Raw genomic sequence first — 22,774 nt, 5'->3', positions numbered from 1 at the left:
GGCATAGTATCCTTATTCAATACTTTACTTTATTGGGAGCAAATGGAGGGTCATTAGCTGTCAAGAAATGTTATTCTTGAGCTTTGAGCTAAGTAATGATCAACATGCATTGAACAGAACTCCCTGAAGTTTGGTAACCACTTTGACAAGGTGGCCTATGTGAATCTCAATTAAAGTAGGTCCATGTGGGAGACAGCCAATGAAAATATGTTGGAGATTTACTGTGGCATTTTGGGTTCATGATTTCACAGAAGATGCTTCGAAGGCAAATATCGCCTTCATGACACTATGACTCTGGGGCAGCTGGTATAGGTTGAAGCACACAATTACACATAGATTTAGGATTTGTTTAGATAAAGCTAGAGAAATGCCCATGGATGGGGGCCACACTAATGAAAGCTCTAAATTGCAGTTATTCACAATTGGCCAATTCAACTTGCCAAATCCTTTAACATTTTCCTAACAATCCAAAATTAACATGCGTTCTCCTCGCTCTTTGACCAGTCTGATTGTCAATCTTTATCCCACGTTTTGGTTGCTGATAAAGGATTGCAAGGAAACGATGTGGACTCCGGTCTAGAAATACATAACCTGAGTTTAGGAGTGGTGTGATAGTCTATAGCTAGTTCTAAGCAGAAAGGTGTATGAAGTACAACTCAATTGCAATAGCCACATAGAAAACATTCAAATTAAGAAGAATGGAAAGGTGCAACAGGTATGTGATTTATGACTGGGTGCTCCATGCTGTCCCTACAACAGGAGGACATTTAACAAAGCAATATATACATGTGTATATGGGGAGAAGATAGCAGTGTTGCAGTCCTAGAATGGTGGTGCAGCTTCTGTTCTAAGCAAAGTAGCATAATATTTAATTGATAGTTGTATATAGCAACCCAGCGTTGAAGACTATTTGGTATCCTTACATGTAACTCCGATTCAGTGCAGAATTGAGATTGTGCATGTAGGAATGTCAACATGTGTTTTAATAAACACTGTGAATCTCCACTGATACTGTTGTTTGAATTAGAATATTCTCCAGAATGCCAGAGTAATACAGTGATTTTTTTCTTCATAAACATGCTTGAAGAACCGTAGTTTTTTCTAATGTTTCGCCTAGCACAAATAGTGGTCCCTTTGGTTCGAGCTAGTTATCCTTACCATTGCAAAACAAAGCAGACTGATATTGTGACTTGTAATTGTAAAGTGATACTCTCTGTCGATGGAATAATTACGATCCACCCATCTCTGAATGGGTGAGAATGAGTGACATTAAATATACATAATAGATATAAAGTATGCATCCAGATGCACTAGAGGTCAGAAGGGTTTAGTTGTCTCCTCCTAAACTAATCTGGAAATGGCAGCATGAGTACATGACCATTTAATATTGCCAAGTCTTCCAAGATCACCTTGTGCCTCTCATACCTCCTGGTCCATCCATTTCTAATTAAAAAGAAAGTGCATGAATGGAGCGGGCATGAAAGAAACATTGTTAGTATATTATAATAGGTCTCACACTTGTTGTCAGACAACTACAGTCTCAGTCAATGCAGGATAAGCAGGACCTATAAGTCAATGGTCATTAAATGATTTTACAATATAATACAGATGTACAACACAAACACAAGGCAAAATTCGAGGTCAGCTCAAGAGTTGCAATGTTTTTTTTGTAACGTGATCTCATTTATTTCCATGCCTGTTCTCTCACTAATTGAATGTTCCGGAAAAAAGTTTAGGTTTATTATTTGTGAATGAGCACAAAATATGGTCATGCAAGATTTTTTGAAATATTACAAATGTATTTGTTGTATTTTATAAATTGTATTGCATTTACAATATGCTCATTTTATCCATATCTGACATCACTGAAATGTCTTAAGAAAATACATTTTGGGGCTAATTTAGAGTTTAGCAGAGCGGTAGCACTACTGTAAAATCTTGGTGTTACTGCCCCATTACATTTACACTTCCCCTCCCACCACTTTGTATCAGGGAAGTTCTGAGTTTCTGATGGTGTGGCATCAGCTGACATTGCTGTTGGAAATCTCTGATCTTGCACCTGTTCCACCACAAGACCATCAGTTCACACTGACGGTTGTCCAACCTTGTTTATAGTGGTGGGACCATCGCTAGAAACATGGCGGTTTCTACATCCATGGGTTTGGGGATGGTTCCTGGAAAGTTGAGTGAGATGCATGGATGCTCATTTAAACCTTTGCAATTTATGCACTCCCTAATTCTTTCATAGCAACTCACAGACATGACCAATGCTTCTATCTTTGATCATGCACATATATTTTGTTATATAAATATTATTACAATTAATTTTTAGAATTAAATTAAACTTAAACACTTCAAATCATGGCGGATGCTAGGGGAGAATTCTAGCAGGCATCACTGACTATAGTAAAATGTACATTCAAGTGACAAATTCTCATGACTGTCACATGCTTTTCAACAGATTGATCTGTATGCCCTCTCAAGTGTGATGTGTAATTTCCCAGGTTTGGTTTGCTAAATTATCAGTGGCTGCAGGCCCTGATGTTTGCTGTTGAAGAGATAAATAGAGACCCTGACATTTTGCCCAATATTACCCTCGGCTTCCATATCTATGATTCCTGCTTAACAAGGCAACGGGCTGTGGAAGGGACATTCTGGGCACTAACAGGGTCATGGAGGCCGGTTCCAAACTACAAATGTCATCGGAATCGTGACATCGCAGGAGTGGTTGGAGATGGAGGATCATCGTGTTCCATTGCCATAGCCCGGGTCGTGGGTCTTTATAGGCTCCCGCAGGTATGAATAAGTAGGGATCTTTTAAGGAAGGTGTATATCACAACAGTACAATTGATTGGACATCAATGAGTGATGTGTGAGATAGACATGAATGGGAGAGCCTATGATGTAACACTAAACATGTCACTGGAACATATTCAAAGTGATTGAAACCAAGGCTAGATGGTGAAGAAATACAACACTGAATGATACATAAAGCAAAGGAATTATCTTACCTCAAGTCTACGAATTCTTATAAGAGTAGTCCGAGGCCCAGAACTCTCCTAAAATGCTGCCAGTGGTACTTTACAAATGCCCAAGTCAAGATTTATGAAAAAGACCCAGACCTTTACCTTAAAGGAGCTTGATTGCAGCCCCAATCTTTTCTTACCAGATCATAATAACCATCCATGTGAAGAACAAAATTGTAAATAATTCAGGAAAAGCAATATGTTAAAGTGACATATGTATATAGGACAAAGCAATCTTTGCCCTACACTGCAGGTCACCGAGAAGTCCATGATCCTATAGAGGAACAAGGTCAAAGGCTGCGTTCCTTTATAAGCTCATGGGTCTCCGAGCTGACTTGCAATATCCTTATAATATATATCAAGGAGTACTGTATTCCTTGTAATACATGGTCACACCATCACCCTTCCTACAAACTACTTACATTCTTGGGTGTTGCTCTTTCAAATGAAAGAGATAGGATATTTGTAAACATGAAGATAAGGTAAATCATTAATGCAAATCAAACATACTAAAAGCAGTGATTTGTTACAAAGAGATATTAGAATTAGTTTAATTCAAATCTGTTTTTTAAACAAAAACACCATGGCTCAGAATGTGTAGAAACATGAAGAGATGTTCCGTTTCCTAACATTTCCTAAAGAAACATGTTGCCATAAAATCCTACTGTCATCTTCTCACTGCTCAGCTAAAGAAACTAGACAGAATAAGGAAAAATCATGTTTCATTGTTGTTTTTGAAACTGAAGCTTTACATATGCTCTGTGAAATGCCTTTCCTCTCGGCTCTGGCAGAAGGTAATTAAATGTCAGACCTCAACTGTAATGTCATTGCAGTTGAGCGGCTATGTCATTTCTTTATTACAGGCAGTCACCTGTGTCACAAGTCACCTGTAATAAGGACATTAGAGACAGGCTTTTATACAGGGATTGCAGGATCCCATGCATCAGAGTAAAATAATTTAGGCTTTTACTAATTGCATTTTTTGTCAGGGAACTACCTCTTAAGACTTCAATACAACCACAATTAGCAAGGTAAGGAAGGAGCTAGAAAAACGTCATTTATTGTGCCACATGCAAACTCCACTGTGATGTAAACTGACCTGGGTTGAATCCAGGCCATATATTAGGATATTAATATAATACACATGTACTAAATTAGATACATTTTAATACCTCGTGGGCATCTGAAATGTGTTACAATTCTTCAGTCCTTGGCTTGAATTTGGACATTTTGATACCTCTGTTCCAGACATTTTATTCAAAGTCCAGACCTTTAGTAACCAACCTATTATAAACCTTTGGCTCTTAAAAATGGCCCAATCAGTTACTGGGGATAATACAATAAAATGTTGAGCAAACTATTGCAATAAACTGAAAATGTGCTCCAACATACCATTAAGTGCCCTCTGATAGTTGATATTTGTTAAAAATATTGACTGATAATCCGAAAGAGCAATCACTATAAAAGAGAATAGTGAATCTATATAATAATGTGGTTGGGATTCAGGGTTATGCAAGGCAGCAAAAACTGATTTTATTACTATAAATATTTCAACATATATTTTTTCCATGGAGATGGGAATTCAGATTTCAACAAACATGGAGCATCTTCACCTGTGTTTTCTCTATTTTTGCTTCTTTTCATGCAATATATCCCATTTTTGAAAAACGTCCCTTACTCTTTTAAAAAATGCTCTATCACACAGCCCCACTATTTTTTTATAATCACACAGCAAATTAGCAACCTGGGTCTCGGTGTACTAATGGTTTTTCATGATACAGCAAATTGAAATGTCACAACTAATCATCTGTTAGCTGTCCATCATATTTTTTGTATGTTACTCTTCTACTAATGATCCAAATCACTAATGTTTTTTGCAAGAGGGTCCAAATCATCCTACCCCATAAGTATTAATTAGAAAAGACCCTATAAGAGAGCCCTATGAGCATCTGCAAACACAAAGATGGAGGCCTGTGGCAGAGAGCAGACATGTGTCCCTGCATTTGTGGATAAGCATAATTTTGTCTCCATCCTTTTACATTTGGTTAGGCCACATATATATTTATATTTGGCCTTATGCATTCATTGATGTAATAATACCAATGAGATATGGTTCACTAAAGGTATGCAAAGTGCATTTATAGTGTGTTTTGAAATGTATGTGTCTGTATATTAACATTTTTCTTTTCCAGAAACATCTGAATTGCTGATATTAACCTTCTATAGGTTTAAATTGTAAGGTGATGTGCTAAAATGCATTTAATGTACTGCATTCGCCAGGTATTAGTGAGGATGAATCATGTGGGTTCAATGCTTTCTTCATAATTGACTAGTTCTCGTTTTGCTGCATAAGACTTGTATTAGTTTATTGGGCCAAATACATTATGTACAGTATAATATAGTTGGATTCTTTATGAAAGATTTCACTGTTTGGGTTATATGTAGGTTGCAGAACTAATGTGCAATTAAAGAAAACTGTTAAGTTAACATGATTGAGACATTGAATGTTAACGTGAAGGCTGTTTTTCTGCATGTTTCTCCTCTGCAGGTGCAGACCAAAGGCAGTCATTAGTTAGTGAAATGCACATTGTATTTCAGAGATAGTGTGGCAAGGAACAACTGGCAAAGTCAACTAACTTTAACAAACTAAGAGAGTGTTACCCGTTGGTACTATCAGACAATGGGAGTAATCCAAGGACACTTTGGAAGTGGACACTGAAACATGGGAGTAGGGATCAAGTTGACAAGTTTTTTTCTGAGAGCTGGAAAAGTATTGTTAGGCATATGAGGTCATATTTCTCAAATGTTCTTTGTGCCCTTTAATTAGTGAACCCACCTTGGGGTTGGTCGAATTCCCTTTAGATTTGGAGAGGTATAGACCTCAATTCATCTCTGATTGTGTGGCTTTATGCCATACATGACTCCTTACCTATAGAACTTCTACAGAGGTTCTGATGCTGACGCCTTTCTTGCTTCCTTAGTTTAATAGGGTTTCCCCTCTTCTTAGTTTAGTGTAGGGTTTAGTAGATGTTGCAAATCTTTTCCATGTATGGACAGAAGGATCGAAACCATTTGTCTAGTCATCAAATCATTTTTCTGATCTTTTGCATTGCAGCTACAAAAATTCTTATATGCTCTTTGCTATTTAAAACCAATATTGTACAATGCTTTGATTTTCCTTTTGTAATCCTTTATTTTGATACTATGTTCTTGAGACTGATATATATCAGTCTGGTTTTGAGTTTGTGATAAACCTTTTAACTTCAAGTCACTGACTCAGACTTTTATTGTGTGGTCCTGATGATCACATTGTACCTTAAGATTTAAATTGTTGTTACCACTTTTCCTCTCATGCTACTAAAAAAGTCTATTGACCATGGTTAAATTGGACAAAACGACCCAGAGCATTCTCATTTGCATTGCAATCCCTGGAAGTCAACATTTTTCTAGAAGCAGCCAGACTTTATATAGGAACAAGACTTAGCAAACACCCTTGAGTAGAAAGACTTTTGCAAGTCACAAACTAGCTTTGGTACATTGTTGAAATTTATTTTGTGGTTCAAAAGCTTAGCAACTACAATGTGCCTTTACACATTGGGTGCATGGAATTTTCTCTTGCAAATGCTCATGAGCTAAATAGTGCAATTGTCTGTCTGTGCTACAGGCTCTGAATTGACAAATTGGGGCAGAATCAATGCCAGCTACTGATTTACCATGCATAGTCACACTCTGTGTCTCTGGTAGTGCACAATCAGGAGGATGGCTGTAGCCACCTCCGTTGTCACAAAGTAGACAAGTACACCAGGCACCATTCCTGGTGCCAATTATACATTTGCACAGGCAGTCCTCATAGTCACCAATGGCTTTTTTGAGGAAAATCTCAGCCCCTCACTTTCTTCATTCCCTCTTTCTTAAGCTACATCATTACAGTGTCTCCAGTTGGAGCGTCAATCTGATGTTTTAAATGGAAACAATTGTTGTAAACCTAAACGTTGTAAGGGGGGGTGTAGCCAAGTCCTGCAAGATGAAGTATTCAAAGTGCTTGAGCTCCCTGCCCGGTCCATCAATATCAAGCTCTCTGTTCCTGTAGAGGCTCATCTCTCACCTGCAAACTTGTCTGTTGTGTTATGGAGTGACTGCCGGATTTGCGAATGTGTTTGCTGGAGCGCAAAGACATGAATGGCAGTTGAGGCACCTCGACCTGAGCAGTGAGTGGAGCATAGTGGAGACTGCGTGGCCTGGACTGCCTACGACTGGTGTCTAGTGCCCCTTTGTGTGTTGCGGATGGCACTCAAACTGTGTGAGGGTTGCACTTCAGACCCTGACCCTATTGAGCAACTATGGGGCTGCTGGGCCTGGAGATTGATGCACACTGCTATTGACACCCCTCTCCACTGTCACTGCTCTGACGAGGTGAGCAGGGATTGGGAGGCAGATGTTTTGCAGTGAGTGAAGCACCATCTTTTCTCTACCGCTGATTGACCTGATTACCGAAACCTGCCACCAATTGTCCCAGAGGCCCAGGGCGTGACTAACCCATAGTGTGAACACCTGCTGTGACCTAGATCTAATATGATCATCTCATACCCTTGTCAGTTTCTGGCCACCAGAGCTCAAGATTGGGTGCATGTGGAACTCACTTATTCTGCTGCCCCGTCATGATGGACTGCTCCTGGTGCCTAGGTCCCCCATCGGACTTTCATTCGCTTTATTGTCATGAAAGAGGCCCTATACTCCTTTTTGGTCTTCATCAGAGCTTTCTTGCTTCTTGCACTGGCCACCTAACACCAGGATACCAACAGCTGACACTCTTGTGCTTGGATGGAGCCACTTTGGACCTAACCCTGCAACATCTTTGTGATCTGACTTTGTCCACCCTTTTTGACTTTCTGTACTCTATTTACTGTTGTGTCTGTGCTTTGAATCTGTGCTCTCTAACAGGCATGGTATGCTGACTGATGTGCTGATTGTTGGAATTACCTTCCCCATACCCCTGGAGTGCTAGTGTTTGCGCTCTGTCATATGAATTGCCCCAAGATCACATGTAGAGCTAATAGAACGCTAGATTTGGTGGGCCACACTGCATGGTTCACATACGTACCATCACCAAGTGCCCACAAACTAACTGCTGGACCTCGACTCTGCAATTGCCCCCCAGCTTCACTTCAATAATGAAAAAAGGATAGGGCAGGAAGGATTTTAAAATCAAGGCTTTCCTCCCACAGTCCTCGCATTACAATTCATAAGATGATAAATGACCATTAACTGAATTAGAAGAACCTAGCGACTCTCAGGAGGTCTAGCCACAACATATTACCAAAGACATGCTTCAGGAATTCAAGACAAAATCAAAGGGGGTAAAAAATATTATTCAACAGCGTATTCATGCCCTCCAGCATGTGGAAGATCTAGGGGAGAGGCTGGAAGATCAACATATTCTCTTTCAGGAGATGTTTGAGGGCCTTGAGAACATGTCTCACTGTAAAACAGTTTGTGTTAGAAGAGTGAATGCTTTTTTACCAAAATACCTCTCTGAGCTCCTCAATGCTATCTTTAAAAGGAGCAGAGTTGACCCTATGCACAGGTAGAACCCAGCAAGTCTGGATCCCTCCTTTTACGGCCAACCCCCAGCATCTGATGACTGGGATGCCACAAGGGTCAGTCTTGAGCCCTCTGCTGTTCAATATCTATATGTCTCCCCTCATTCGGAACTAAACTCATCGCATACGCTGATGACACTCAGCTGCTCTTAACTTGAAGTTGTCCTCTTCCCATGTCAAAACTTGTTTGACAGCAGTGTTCCACTGGCTTTTTGTGGCCCAGCTAAAATGTAATGAGGACAAAACAGAGATTCTTTTCTTTGGCAATTTCCCTCCTCACCTCCAGCACTCTTTTTGGCCAGACGAGTCCCCTCGGCCTACTCCACAGGGTCACACTGCTAAGAACCTAGGGATCTTGTTTGACGAAAAGCTGAGCTTTGGCCCTCAGATCAACAAGTTGACTGGAATGTGCTTTGGCATCTTGAAAGCTCTAAAAAGAGTTTTGCCATTACTCTCTCTCTCCGCTAGGGAAACAGTTACTCAAGCACTTATTACCTTACGCATTGACTATGCCAATGCACTGTATATTGGTCTACCCGGCTATCTACTGAATAAGCTCCAGGTAGTTCAAAATGCCGCAGTCAGAACACTTCTCAACCTCCCTAAGAGGGTCAGCATTAGCCAGCACCTTTGTCACCTTTACTGGCTACAGGTAAAATCTCAGGTGAAATTAAAGGCCCTGGTAATGGCAAATGCTGCCCTCCATGGGCTCGTCCTGGTATACCTGAGGAAGCAATTTTAGCTCTATCCTACCATTAGGCTGCTTCACGCTGCCACACTGCTGATGGCCTGTACTCCCAGGTTCTGCCTAAAAAGGGTAGGTTACAACTCCCTTTCATACATGGGGGCAATGGCCTGAAACCAACTCCCTCTTGACCTACACCGCCTTTAGGATCCAAAGATATTTTGGAAGAGACTCAAGACTTTCCTTTTTAATTAAGCTGTCTTTCCTTTCCCTTGTCCTCACACTGGGCTAGCGCCAGGATACTTTAATGAGTAGCTGTGAGTGCTACAAAAAGTACTATAACATAACACAACATAGATCCCACAGAGTTATCCCCCTTCAGAGAGCTCCAGAATGCACTCCAGATCTTCTCACCCTCATCCACTGTTTCATGTACAATGAAAAAATTATGGATAAGGCGAGGCATGGGGCTCATCTCTTTCAACGGCGCACACATTCTTCTCTTTCATGACCTATTTATGGCCACGTTCGCAAAGCGCCGCAGCTTCAAACCAGTTATGGACTTTCTTATCTCACATGATACTAAGTAGCTTGATGCACATCCATTCTGTGTCCTCTTTTCATGGGATGGGCAAATGCATGCCATGACCTTACTCAGAGAGGCAAAGAAAATCCTGGGTCTACCCTGTACGCTATGTAGGATGGAGCCCCTGAGATGTGGTTGGTGCCACAGACCCAGAAGTGCAAATGGCTATTTTTTCTCTGATGAGCAGGGTGACACCAGCCTAGTCCCATGTAAATCAAAACCAGCAAGGTCCTGCTTTTGGTCCTTCTATGCTGCTCCACCAATGACCACTCATAGGACAATGACTAGGTGAATAATCTTCCCAGCACCATTACTTCTTCTCTCTCCATAGGCCCACTCTGCTGCAGGGATGGGCTTAAATCAGCTTTTCCCTCTTCACCCAGGGCCAGGTGGGGACCTGGAATTAGATCAATGTCTACACAGCCCTTAAACCTCCTTCAAACATCCCCAATTTGATAATATTGGTCCATAATATTAAGGGTGGACTCCATTGTTTGATATTATTCTGTTTTATTTGTCTCTCTGATTTTCCTCATAATTCATAGTTGTACAAGATTGAGCATTGTGGGGGACATGGGGAGAGAGGATAGGCAATGGTGACCATTCTCTAATATGACATCCTCCTTGGTCTGAGACTGAGGAGACCACAACGCGGTTTTGCATTCCAAGACTCCACAATGACCACTAACCCTGCAATGATAGTGGTTGTGAGATGTATAATGTTTGGGGCCTTATTAACCCCTTCAAAAGGCTCTGTATCTTAGGAGCACTTAAGTCGATAGGTGCCACTATGTGCCTAATCAGAGACACATCGCTTGAGGGCGGATTCTTGGGGCCCTACTCACTTATCTTCCAAAAAGGCAAGACTGTTGATCCTTACTGCTAAATGTGTGCATTTCACCGAGCACAACTACAAATTGGATACAAATGGCAGTTGTTTGGGTGTTAATGGCCTGTGGGATACTCAACAGATCTGCATTGCCTCCATCTATGCCTCCAACTGCAGTCAAGAAACATTCCTGAGACACACATCACAGATCATGACAGCCTTTGCAGAGGGCCCTTTAACAACTGAAGAAGACTTTAATATGATTCTTACTTCACCTTAAGACAGATCAGAGTAGATTTATTGGTAGCCCCACATTATATCCTGGGGAATAGACAATCGATTACTGTCATTACGCAGAGTCACATCGCACATATGCCAGAATCTACCTAATTTTTCCAGACAAAAGACTCAAGCCCTCTTTTTTAACAGCTGACCAACCTCTCCAGACTCTTTCAGACTTCATCCCTGTTCCTATTGCCCTTTGGTAGGACAATTCCATTTTGGCGATCAGTGAGCTGGTGGCAGTTTCATGACTGCCTCATCAGGGACCCAGTGGTTCTGGCTAAAGTTCGGGGGAGGCTTGCTGAATAGTTTGCCCTAATGACACGGGAACATGAACAAACAGGTTGTCTATGATGCCCTTAAGGTGGTCATCCGTGGAATCTTTGTTCAAGAAGCTGCACACCTCAAGCGCATGTGTGAACTTACCAGGACTCACCTGGCTGCAGAGCTAGCGGACCTTGAACTGCAACATAATCGCACTCCCGCCAATAGGCTTTTCTGAAAAGTGCTGGTAGTGAGAGGTCGACCCCACACACTCGAACTGGATCAAGCTAATTACATCCTCGCCAGACTGGGGCTCTCTTGCATGAGGGGACAACAAACCAGGCACCATGTTAGTGCATAAAATGTGGGCACATTACATCCAGAGACATGGTTGTTAAATCAAAGATTGCAATGATACCATGCACAACACCACTGAGTGTTAACTAAAGGCCTTCCAATTGTTTTACCAGTCACGCTACATGGCAGAACACACTCCCCAGGACTCGCAGGATGCTTGGGTAGAATCTCACTCTCTCTCACCTTTCTGCTGCATCTGCAACAGGACTGGATGAACCTATTATTGTGACTGAGGTACACTAACCAACTCAAGCCCTCTAAGGCGCTGGACCCGAACGAGTGTACCGCATCATTCTACAATATATTTTCCCACTAACTTCTCCCCACCCTAACCACCCTTTGTTTAATGATTTTCCTACTAGCAGAGGAGCAACACATATCTTGTCTGAGGCTTCTATTGCATTAATCCCTAATCTGGGCAAGGATCAGATGTTTTCCCTCCCTATTGGCCGATCTCTGTGCTTAATCTAGATCACAAGCTCATTGCCAAATTACTGGTCAGTAGGTTGGACAAGCTGTTTTCTGCTTTGTCCACTCTGATCAAGGTGGCTTTGTTACCAATCGAGCTACCTGTGGCAAATCCTACGATGTTCTGCATCTGATTGGTGTAGCCAGCAAAAAAGGGTAGAGCTGTCCACCTGCGATGTGTAATGTATTCAGAACACTTAATACTTCAAGTTTAGGGAGGCTAACATTGTGATTAATATACATTTATCATTAAAAGAAAATGGAAACCTATTTGTAGGTGAAGATTGCTATGTACAGAGATCTCTGCATGAAAACATACCTTTGTGAATAGGGGCATTACAGTTTAGGATTACCTGTAACTATTTCTGTTTTTCCAAGCATAACAGTCAACAGTTATAAGAAGAAATTTGAGCGTGATTAATAGCTAATGTAGGCAGATTGCATTTGGGTGGGAGATCTACCAGGTTTCTGGTTAGACAGAAACTCTCCTCCTTGCCTGCCTGGTGGAGGATATCTAGCCCAGTTTAGAGATCCCTGCTGTGTGGCTTGAATCATTTTGGAAAAAAGTATCCCACAGCGAATGTGAGGAGATTTGTCGAAAAAGTAATAGAAACCAGACACCATGTCTTGGTGGCCAGTTCTGTTCTATATTAGGAACAATGCCTTAAAGCACAAGTTTGATTCTGAAGCCAAAAATACTTAAAATTCGAAACCACGGGGACTTCTCCCTAAGCATCTAAGAATAGATTCCATTGACAATTGTTTCTTCATGCGTCACGGCAATTTGTCAAGGAAAAGTATACTTTGGAAGATCTGGTATAAACATAGGAGGCCTAACTAGGTCAGGACTTCAGACATATCTGCCACTGGATCATAGGCTCCCTGCTCCTGAACCAGATGAGACTCCACAGTTTGTAACCTAATGTATCTGCCACTCCTAAACAAGGCTACCACTCTGCCAAATTCTAAATAGCATAAAAAGTAGTGAAAATACCCTTTGAGTGCATCATAACTGAATGAAATTGCAGGTACAAATTAAACTGTCCATTGTTATCATCCATTTACATTTCTTGTTTGAAGGGGCTTTCATAGCCCTAGGGATTTCACTAGGAAAGGAGTATGACGAGTGAGATAAGGGCTACAATATACAGCCATTCTGGCCAACATGGAGCTCATTAAGATCAGTGCAGAGAAGTGTGAGAACCACTCGATCTATGATGTAGGATAGAGTAAGGCAGTCCACTTGGTCTACTACTTTGCCTTTTCTCATCCTCTCTCATTTTTACTTTCACAGATCAGTTATTTTTCATCAAGTCCCCTACTGAGTGACCGGAACCAGTTCCCTTCCTTTTTTCGGACCATCCCCAGTGATGACTTCCAGTCCCGTGGGTTGGCACAAATGCTGATACACTTTGGTTGGACATGGGTAGGCCTGGTGGCTGAAGACAATGACTATGGCCAACAGGGTATTCAAATATTACATGAAGAACTTATCAAGGCTGGTGCTTGTGTTGCCTTTTCCGAGCGCATTATCATCAGCAGGGCTGACAAGAATGCTTTCCACATCGTTCGTATGATTAAGCACTCCTCAGCCATTGCAATTGTTTTATTTGCCAGTGACCCTGGGCTGGCCCCTGTTCTTGATGAAATCGTAAGACAGAAAGTAATTGGTAAGATTTGGATTGCAAGTGAATCGTGGTCAACATCTCTTCTGATATCTGCAGAGAAGTATTCAGGAATTCTCACTGGTACAATTGGATTTGCAATCCATAAAAAGGAGATGCCCGGATTTAAAGAGCACCTCAGCATTGTGCACCCTTCAAGATCAGCCAATGATACCCTTATTAGAATCTTTTGGGAAAAAGCGTTTGGCTGCACATGGTCAATTGAAGAAAGCATTAAATCATTGAAAAATGAAGCCTACCAATGCACAGGAGCAGAAAAACTGGATGATCTTATGACTAGTTACTATGACGTCGACAACCTAGGAGGTGCATACAATGTCTACAATGCTGCCTATGCCATTGCGCTGGCTTTACAGAACCTTGCATCCTGCAGGCATGGGCAGGGTCCTTTCCATCTGGGGAGTTGTGCAGACAGCATGAATTTTCAGCCATGGCAGGTAGGCAGTTAGAATCATATACATTTTAGAGGTTTATTTACTGACCTTGTATGTTAGGTCATAATTTCCCCCTTAATAGTATATGCTGTGGAGTTTAAGGAAAGACAGTCAAGTACCTTTTCACTAAGACTTGTGCACAACCGCAAAAGTAGATGATGACTTTCCCTGGCCTCTGACATTGGTCATTGGAAAAAGGCCAGGGCGTCTCCCACACACTCAGCTGAACTATTTTTCAATCATTTTTTATTTTTTTGCCCCATGACCATTTGAAGCCTATGAATATTCTTCAACAGTAACTATCGTAACATAAATGCACATCTCAAAATGTGTTCTGCACTTCACTACCAAATCAGCAGATGTTGACTTTAACTACGTGTTTTGACTCCAGAGGAAAAAGAACACTGGCACTTTACGACTGCCTTGCCATTCTTACACCCAGCCACAGATTCTTTTACACCACTGTTCAGGAACCTGCCCTTGGACACACAAAACCATATACATAGCAACATCTTTTGCTCTGGAAGGCTGATAACATTCAAAATGTGGATTAAAATTTGAAGCAAACATCTGTTCCCAGACTTAAAAAATGTCTCCACCCTGATACATACTGATAAATGTCTCAACAACGCTTAAAGAATTTGCACAAAACCAAAACAGGTAGCAAGCATCCATTAGTCATTGAGTGTAGACCATGTTTGCAGGCATGCTATCAAGGGACTTTCCCTGTAGCTGAAAATGATACTTCTCTCCGAGAATTACCATGAACACAAATATCGGCAAAGCTAATCTGCCTTGCTTTGCCAATGTTGAGTGAGTGACGCAATCTGAGAAGACCACTACGCTATTGCTGCTTTCATTGATCTTGCTGCTCGTTTTTAACTTTTTAGCACTGCTTTTGTGATTTTTAATATTACATTGTTTGAGAGTATAATTGTGTTTTTTACTTTCCTCATTCCCCCTTACGTCCGCACTGCCCGCACTTTAAAACAAAAACGCACAAAGACTCACCATTTCGGTGTTCTAAACGCGGTGCTGCTCCCGACCGCCATCTTGTGTGGGTGTAGTTGACGCTCCCAGGACGCTTCTGGGGGCAGCGGTTCTAGTGGCGGCACAAACCTTCTGCCACACACTATTTAGGGGGCAGTATGCAAGGGCGCAGCGTACGCGCGCAGCGTCACGCCGGACGAGCGCCAGAGGAAAGCCCGTCTGTGCCCGTCCGGGCCCGGAGGCGCGCCAGAGGAAAGCCCGTCTGTGCCCGTCCGGGCCCGGACGTGCCCAGGGCCGGCCATTATGTCCGGTACGTCATATTTGCAAGGTAGTCGCATCAGGTATGACACGACTGATCTTCTCACATTACGACCACCGAAATCGGATACATGTGGATTTATCGTGAAGGATGGTCAACCTTTTGTAAGTTGTAAGGTGTGTAGCCCGGGGTTTGGGGCCCATAAGACCAGAAAAAATTTAGAATTTGGCCTGTTGAACTGTAGGTCACTTCCTCGCCACTCCACGGAAATTAATTCATTAATCGTGGACTATGACCTTGATATTTTATTCTTAACAGAGACATGGATCACGTCCACTTCCAGCCCAGACATGGTCCAAGCCCTCCCGCCGGGATTTGTGATTTTCCATCTTGATAGACCCATAGGGCGGGGAGGGGGTTTGGCTATTTTGTATAGGATACGCTCAGTTGCAAAGCACAGGAAGCAGGGATTAAGGACTGTGAAAGTTGTCAATTTACTCTTCAACTGTCCCCCACGGTTGTTATTTCAGGGCTCCTGGTGTACCGCCCCCCTGGGGCAGTGGCCAGTTTCATTGATTCACTAATGGAATCCGTCACCTGTCTTGCCTCCTCAACTACGAATTTTATCGTGCTAGGAGACTTGAACCTTCATTTTGAAGACGCAACGGACCTGCCGGCTACTGACCTGCAGTCTGACATGGGTGCTATGCAGATGAAAAGAATCAATTCAGGTGCGACCCATGGAAAGGGTCACCTGCTTGATCCTATTTTCTCCAATATGGAGCAACTAACCGCCCTACCTCCCCTTGCTCTACCATGGTCGGACCATTGTCTAGTTTTAGCTAGCTGGTCTCCTGTGGGTTGGGATTCTTCCACACCTAGGACATTCAGGATAGATAGAGCTTGGTCGAGGCTCCCCATGGATAAATGGACGGCCCATTTGGAGTCCACATGCCCCCAAGGGGGGTCTGACCCGGAGGAGGCGGACGCCACCTTGGAGAGCTGGTTGAGTAGTTCCTTAGATGCCATCCTTCCAATGAAAAAGATGCTCATCAGGGAGAAGAGAGTGGGCTCGGCCCCTTGGTACTCTCCTGAGTTAAGGGCACTAAGAAAGAGCTGCAAAAGGTCAGAACGGGCGTGGAGGAAGGACTGGGGGATAACAAGTAGGAACAAGTATCGCCTAGCCATGAGACTGTATAAGAACGCGATAAGGGAGGCTAAGATCAAATACTTTGACGAAAGAATTTGTAAAGCCACCTGTTCCTCGAGAGAGTCCTTCAAAGTAATGAAAGAGTTGCTTAAAACCCCCGACCCACCGGTTATTTACGATAATGCCCAAGGGAAATGTCTGGAGCTGGCTACTTACTTCAGTTCCAAAATTGAGACCATCCTACGCTCACTCCCCCAGCTAACCGCAGTGGCAGTGTCAACGGCTCCGCATAGGGCAGGTACACCGGAGTTGGATTTGTTTGGCCCTGTGACGGCGGAAGAGGTACTGAGTGTGCTTGGGAAATTGAAGAGTGGCTCCCCTAAAGACCCTGTCCCGATGCGATTTTTAAAGCAGGCTGCGACGACCATTGTGGCCCCAGTGACCGAGCTAATTAATCTGTCTCTGTCACAGGGAGTGGTGCCACCTGGATGGAAAGGAGCGGTCGTCAAGGCCCTCCTGAAGAAGCCGAGCCTGGACCCCTCTGATCTGGCTAATTTTAGGCCAATTTCCCTGCTCCCGGGTGTAAGCAAGATTGCGGAAAGATTGGTTAACCACCAACTATCTAATTTCTTGGAGACCAATGGCCGGCTACGGGATTCCCAGACGGGATTCCGCCCTGGACAGGGTACCGACACCGCCCTTCTGGCCGTGGTGGAGGAAGCCAGGTGCATTCTGGATTCGGGAGGGTCAGTGGCAGTGATCCTCCTGGACCTGAGTGCGGCTTTTGATACCGTAAACCACCAGGTATTACTCCAACGGTTGGAAGGGCTGGGTGTCACAGGGATGGCTCTGAGATGGCTTGCCTCCTTCTTAGGAGGACGGTCATTTGAAGTGTGGGAAGGAAATGAGAAGTCTCCCCCCTTTACCCTCCAGTGTGGGGTCCCTCAGGACTCGTCGCTGAGCCCTACCTTAATGTATATATGGCCCCCCTGGAGGATGTGGTGTCTCCGTTCGGCTTTAACATCATTAGCTACGCGGATGACACGCAGTTGGTTGTTGGGCTCTCTCAATTAGAGAAGCAACCTGCGGTACTTCATTCTTGCTTGGAGGAAGTGTTTAGGTGGATGTCGATTTCATCCCTTAAACTGAATGGCTCAAAAACTGAGCTCATGATCTTAGGCCAAACGTCCTTTGCTCTGTCTCCCAGTAGCTGGCCTGACTGCATGGGAGTCCCTCCCAGCCCGAAGAAGGAGATCAAGAGCCTGGGGATGTGGCTGGAGCAGGATCTAACATTTAGAACACACGCCAAAAAGACCGCTGGTGTATGTTTTGGTATGCTCCGGTCAGCCCGCAAGATTCTGTCACTCCTCCCTGACACCTCCCGTAAACTGCTTATACAGGGGCTTGTCATTTCGAGGCTGGATTACAGCAATGCACTCTTCTTGGGCGCGCCGGAATCTACATTTAAGAAGTTGCAGCAGGTGCAAAATGCCGCGGCCAGACTGCTGACAAACGTTTCCAGAAGGCAGTCCGCCAAACCGGCACTAAAGGCGCTTCACTGGCTTCCGGTGCGGGAAAGAGTAACCTTCAAAGCACTCTGCATGGCACAGAAGAGTCTGCAGGGGAAGGGTCCTGCGATCTTAAGAAATATGATCCAACCCTATAAAGCAGCAAGGGCCCTCCGTTCGGATCATAAATTCCTCCTTCAGTCTCCTAGAGTAAGACGAGCCCGTACTGGAGGGAGAAGGTTCTCAGTGAACACGGCCTCCGCTTGGAACTCGCTTCCACTTGTTCTGCGGGCAGAGACTAGTACTCGGCGTTTCCGCAAACTACTAAAAACTCATCTTTTCCCAGACTAGTGGGTCACGTGTTAGCTTCGGTCGGTCTCTGGATAGCGCTGGGATGCTCTAGGGTAACCGTGCGCGATATAAAACTCCAAATAATAATAATAATAATAATAATCTGCTTTGCCAGTGTCTGACTGACCATGTTAAAAGTAGAGATGGCAATAAAAAAAAAAATAGCAAGATGGCTATCACTTTGACTGATGCAACATAAATTGCGTCTTCATGTGTGGAATTTGTGTTGCGGCAGCGGTCATCTTGAAGGTATAGAAAATAACATTTTCATTGTTTTCTATACTTTTAACATGGCTGGTTGCTGCTGTTGCTTTACACAACCTTCAGACCATAGGAGTTGATCAATATAGCCAGTGGCATGATGCACAAATTGAATAATGTGGTACTCAGGGATCCTCCCTGAATCCCATGTTATTCAACTTGTACATCACGTCACTGGCTATACTGATTCGCTCCAATGGTCTGCAGGATTTGTCATATGCCCACGACACACAGATCATTGTATCCATCTCGAAAGATATGGAAGCCACAGCATTCAACTTTAGCAACTGCATGAAGGCGGTGGCCTCATGGATGAGCATGAACTGCCTCAAGTTAAACAGTATTGATGTTTGGAATGCACGCATCTGTATGGAACCATAGATCGTGGCCCAACAGCTTTGGGGCACTGCCCAACCCTACCAATTCAGCCTAAAATTTAGGAGTCATGCTGGATCTTCAGGTTAATCTTACAATGTCGTCCTGCCACTGTCATGTCCTTAAGGATAGTCCCATCATGTACATACCAATTACATACATTTTGTCCCATCCACACGACCTAATGATCCTAAACAGGTGACCTTTTACCTAGTAGGTTACTTCTGTCTATTCATCACCAGGCTCTCGGTGCCCTATCTCAATCCCTGTAGCTGACGTACAGAAACATGTCCACATGCACGGCAGATTTATTCTGTATAAGGGTCACCACTTTTTTTCTTCCATGGCCAGAAGCTGGCTGTGCATTATCATTTTTGTTTAGAAAAGGATTAACAAAGGATAAGTGAATGTTTTCAAAACATGTCAATTCCAGAAGAAACCTTGGAGTGACCACTTTAGTATAAAAGACCCTCACTCCCCCTTACAAAACAGAGGAAAATTCCTTACAGGCTGGACCGAGACTCTGCAGGCTGATCATTTGACAGGCAGAGGCCTGACATCCCTTGTGGGGTGCCATCCTCGACGCAGAGACAAGGGGTCATTCAGAACCATCAGGTGAGGGGTTAGCACTTCCCCAAGGGATTCTTGGCTCCATCAGGATATATCTTAGCACTTACATACAAATGCTTCACCTATATATCTAGGCTAGGCACATTTAGGTACGGAATGCATCGTATGAGTACGCCAATGCTATTGTTTTATATAATCTTCTTTTACTAATTTTATTAGCACTATGGTAGAAATGTATCTACTATTTTTGATATAGGTGCTGGCTATCACATTTGTCTGTACCTGTCTTTTGATTGTCCCAGCGAATATGTTTCATACTAGACTGACGCTTGATCAATAAATAATTATTGAAACCGTTCCAATCGTCCTTCTATGTGTATTTTGAGAAAAGTAAGCACGGGCGACTGAGCGAAAGATACCATATTGCTTTCCATGATACCTGAGGAATCAGGGTTGTCATGATCAGTGGTTGCCAGAAACTACCCACATCACTGTAGAATACAGGGGAGTGGTAGTGACATTGTAGAGCTAGCTGGTCTAACGACTGACTCATCCTGTTGGGGTGTCCAGAGACAATCTGCACACCAATCCCCCAGTTTAGGTCATCCAAAACATGCAGGTCCTGGGGGGTCCGAGGAACTACAAGACATTCTGCAAAAGCTGTTTCCTTTTATTCCTACCTATACGTGGAAACAGGTGGACCTGGCATTAATCACATCTAGGATCGACTCGAACGCTCTATCTGAACACCAAAAAGACTATTCTTGCTAAATTACAACTGTTGCAAAATGCAGTTGCCAGACTGACACTGGGCATCCCTAAATTCATGTCAGTATCTAAAGGACTACATGAACTTCACTGGATCCCTGTACAGAAACAGATCACCTTCAAGGGCATGTGTCGTGTTCACAGAGCACTTTACAGTGCAAACCTGAGAGGAATCAAATCCATGTTTCAGTGGTATTCTCCAAGTAGATTTCTTTGATCGGCAAGTCACAATTTATTGGTCACCACAAGAGTGCGCAGTAAGAGATGGGGAGGCAGAGCTTTTTCTATAGTGAGGGCCAAGCTCTGGAAAACCCTCCCCCATCTGACCAGTATGAAGCTCCATATGCATTTTAGGAAGTCTTCGAAAGCCTGGCTTTTTTCCTTGTGATTGACCCCGTCATCTGGTTGGGTTCAGGTATTCTGAAGGGACTGTCAAGAAGTGCCTTGACGTCCGTTGGGGAATAGAAGGTATCACCATGGGATGAGGGGCAGCACTAGATAGCGCAATGCAACAACATTCATGGCATCACTAAAGCTGGCACCTGGTGTGCCACAGAGCAACATGAGGATGAGAGAGAGGATAAATGAACATCCCAAGAATCACCTAGACTGCCCCACTGGGTGCCTGGCACTCCATCTTGGAGAATTGGGAGGGATGACGTTAGGGGTTAGATAGGGGAATGGCAGCACACTCTGAAAATCAGGACCGACACTCCAACGGTGTGCCAAAGAAGTAGTGAAATTAAAAAAAACTAAAGAAAAACAAAATTTCCACAACTTCAGTAGTGGAAGGCTACACCCTACCCAATCAAAAGCAAAGTCAAACAAGTTAGACTGCAAGGGAGGGACAAGCACATAATTAGGATAAAAGTCACCAACAAAAAGCAAGCAACTGAGATTGACAATTAAGACTTTTAATTATGAGCAAGGGCGGACTCTGTAAAGTATTATATACTATTCTGTCTAGGACAGATAGCTGGAAAATAATGTATTACTATCTTCTGTATAACTTGCAAGGGTACTTAGCAAAGGGCAAGAGTAAATGCCACATCCTATACACAGTACCTACACTAGCATGTACAAATGTCATGTTATCAGGGTACTGGAAGTATGGGACGGGAAGCATGGGACTGGAAGCAAGGCATACTCAAGGTAGATGCCCTGTGTGTTGTATAAACAGAAGGTGGCAACTGGTAATGCAGTGTTGTCCGTAAAGGTAGGAGCAGGGTTGGAAACATAGCCAAAGTAGATGCCTTGTGTCTTATACCTGCAGGCCTCTGCCTATCCCATTGCTGGCAAAGATCAATGTATGACAAAACTAACCCTGGGTGTAGTTCGCGTAGTCGCGCTTCGCGAATCTTCACAAAGCTTCACGAAGATGTACTTGCACTACGTGAGCTACGCGCAGCTTCGCGAGCTTGTGTAGTTGCTTGGGGCGCCCGTTCGCGATGGCTTTTTCTTGTTCGGGAGCACGGTGGGCGTGTTCGGGGAGCTGTTTGCATGCTCTGGGGATATATCTCGCGATCTTACCCATGCGGTCGCCAATGGGCGCGGCCATCTTGTTTTTCAATTGTCCTGCCCGATCGCGATGCCTTATTTCCTGTTCCGGGTCGCGGATAGCGTGTTCGCGATGTGCATTGACGTGTTCGGGAGTGCATTTTACTTTTTTGCGATGAATAGTGCATGTGCGCGAGAAATATCGCGCAAATTTACCAACGCGGTCGCGAATGGGCACGGCCATCTTGTTTTTCACTCTATGCTATGGTTCTGGGCCTACTTTTCAATCCTCCCTTTATCTGTGCAATCTTTTGTCTTTAAAGCATTTTTTCAGACTTTTTTTAGTTATCATCTATCTCTCTCTTTGCCTAAGTTTATATTTTGCATTTTATTTCTACTTTTACTGTGTTTTTTTAACTTTTATAAAGTTCTTTCTTTCTTCTTCCCCCTAACTTTTTTTTCCCCTTCTAACTTTTCTTTTCCACCTCTCACCCACCCCAGAACCATGGCCAAGTGCACAGCTAGTGCCAAGGGCAAGGGACCAGCAGGAGCAGCAGACAAGGGCTGCCTGCCTTGCGGCAGAATGCGTCCTGCAGGGGTGCAGGCCCGGCAACTGTTTGGGGAGGAGGAGGTGGCCGCCCTTGATTTTTACATCCAGCGCTACCTCCCCTTGACCTTGGCAGCAGGCGGCAGGCCCGGCTCCGGGTAAGCTACCCAGGAGCGGCACCGTCGGTGTGCGAAGGTGCGCCGGGCTGTGTTCCGGTGCTCTGGGGTCCGGCGCACCCACAATCAGCTATCCCACCGGTGGTCCGACATCCTGGACCGGGAG

The 22,774-nt window shown here is 43.7% G+C and overlaps 1 protein-coding gene across 1 annotated transcript in view; it reads left to right on the top strand.

Annotated features, from left to right (window-relative positions):
• The window catches only part of LOC146782689 (extracellular calcium-sensing receptor-like), a 78,525-nt gene that overhangs the window by 33,045 nt on the left and 22,706 nt on the right, over positions 1 to 22,774 (top strand). The window contains exons 3-4 of the mRNA XM_085637183.1: positions 2,505 to 2,796; positions 13,392 to 14,219. Coding sequence (XP_085493309.1) covers positions 2,505 to 2,796; positions 13,392 to 14,219 — 1,120 coding nt within the window. The remainder of the gene's footprint in view (positions 1 to 2,504; positions 2,797 to 13,391; positions 14,220 to 22,774) is intronic.

The sequence above is a fragment of the Triturus cristatus genome, chromosome 12, assembly GCF_964204655.1.
Source record: "Triturus cristatus chromosome 12, aTriCri1.1, whole genome shotgun sequence".
NCBI lineage: Eukaryota > Metazoa > Chordata > Amphibia > Caudata > Salamandridae > Triturus > Triturus cristatus.
This window is presented reverse-complemented; position numbering and strand designations above follow the sequence as displayed.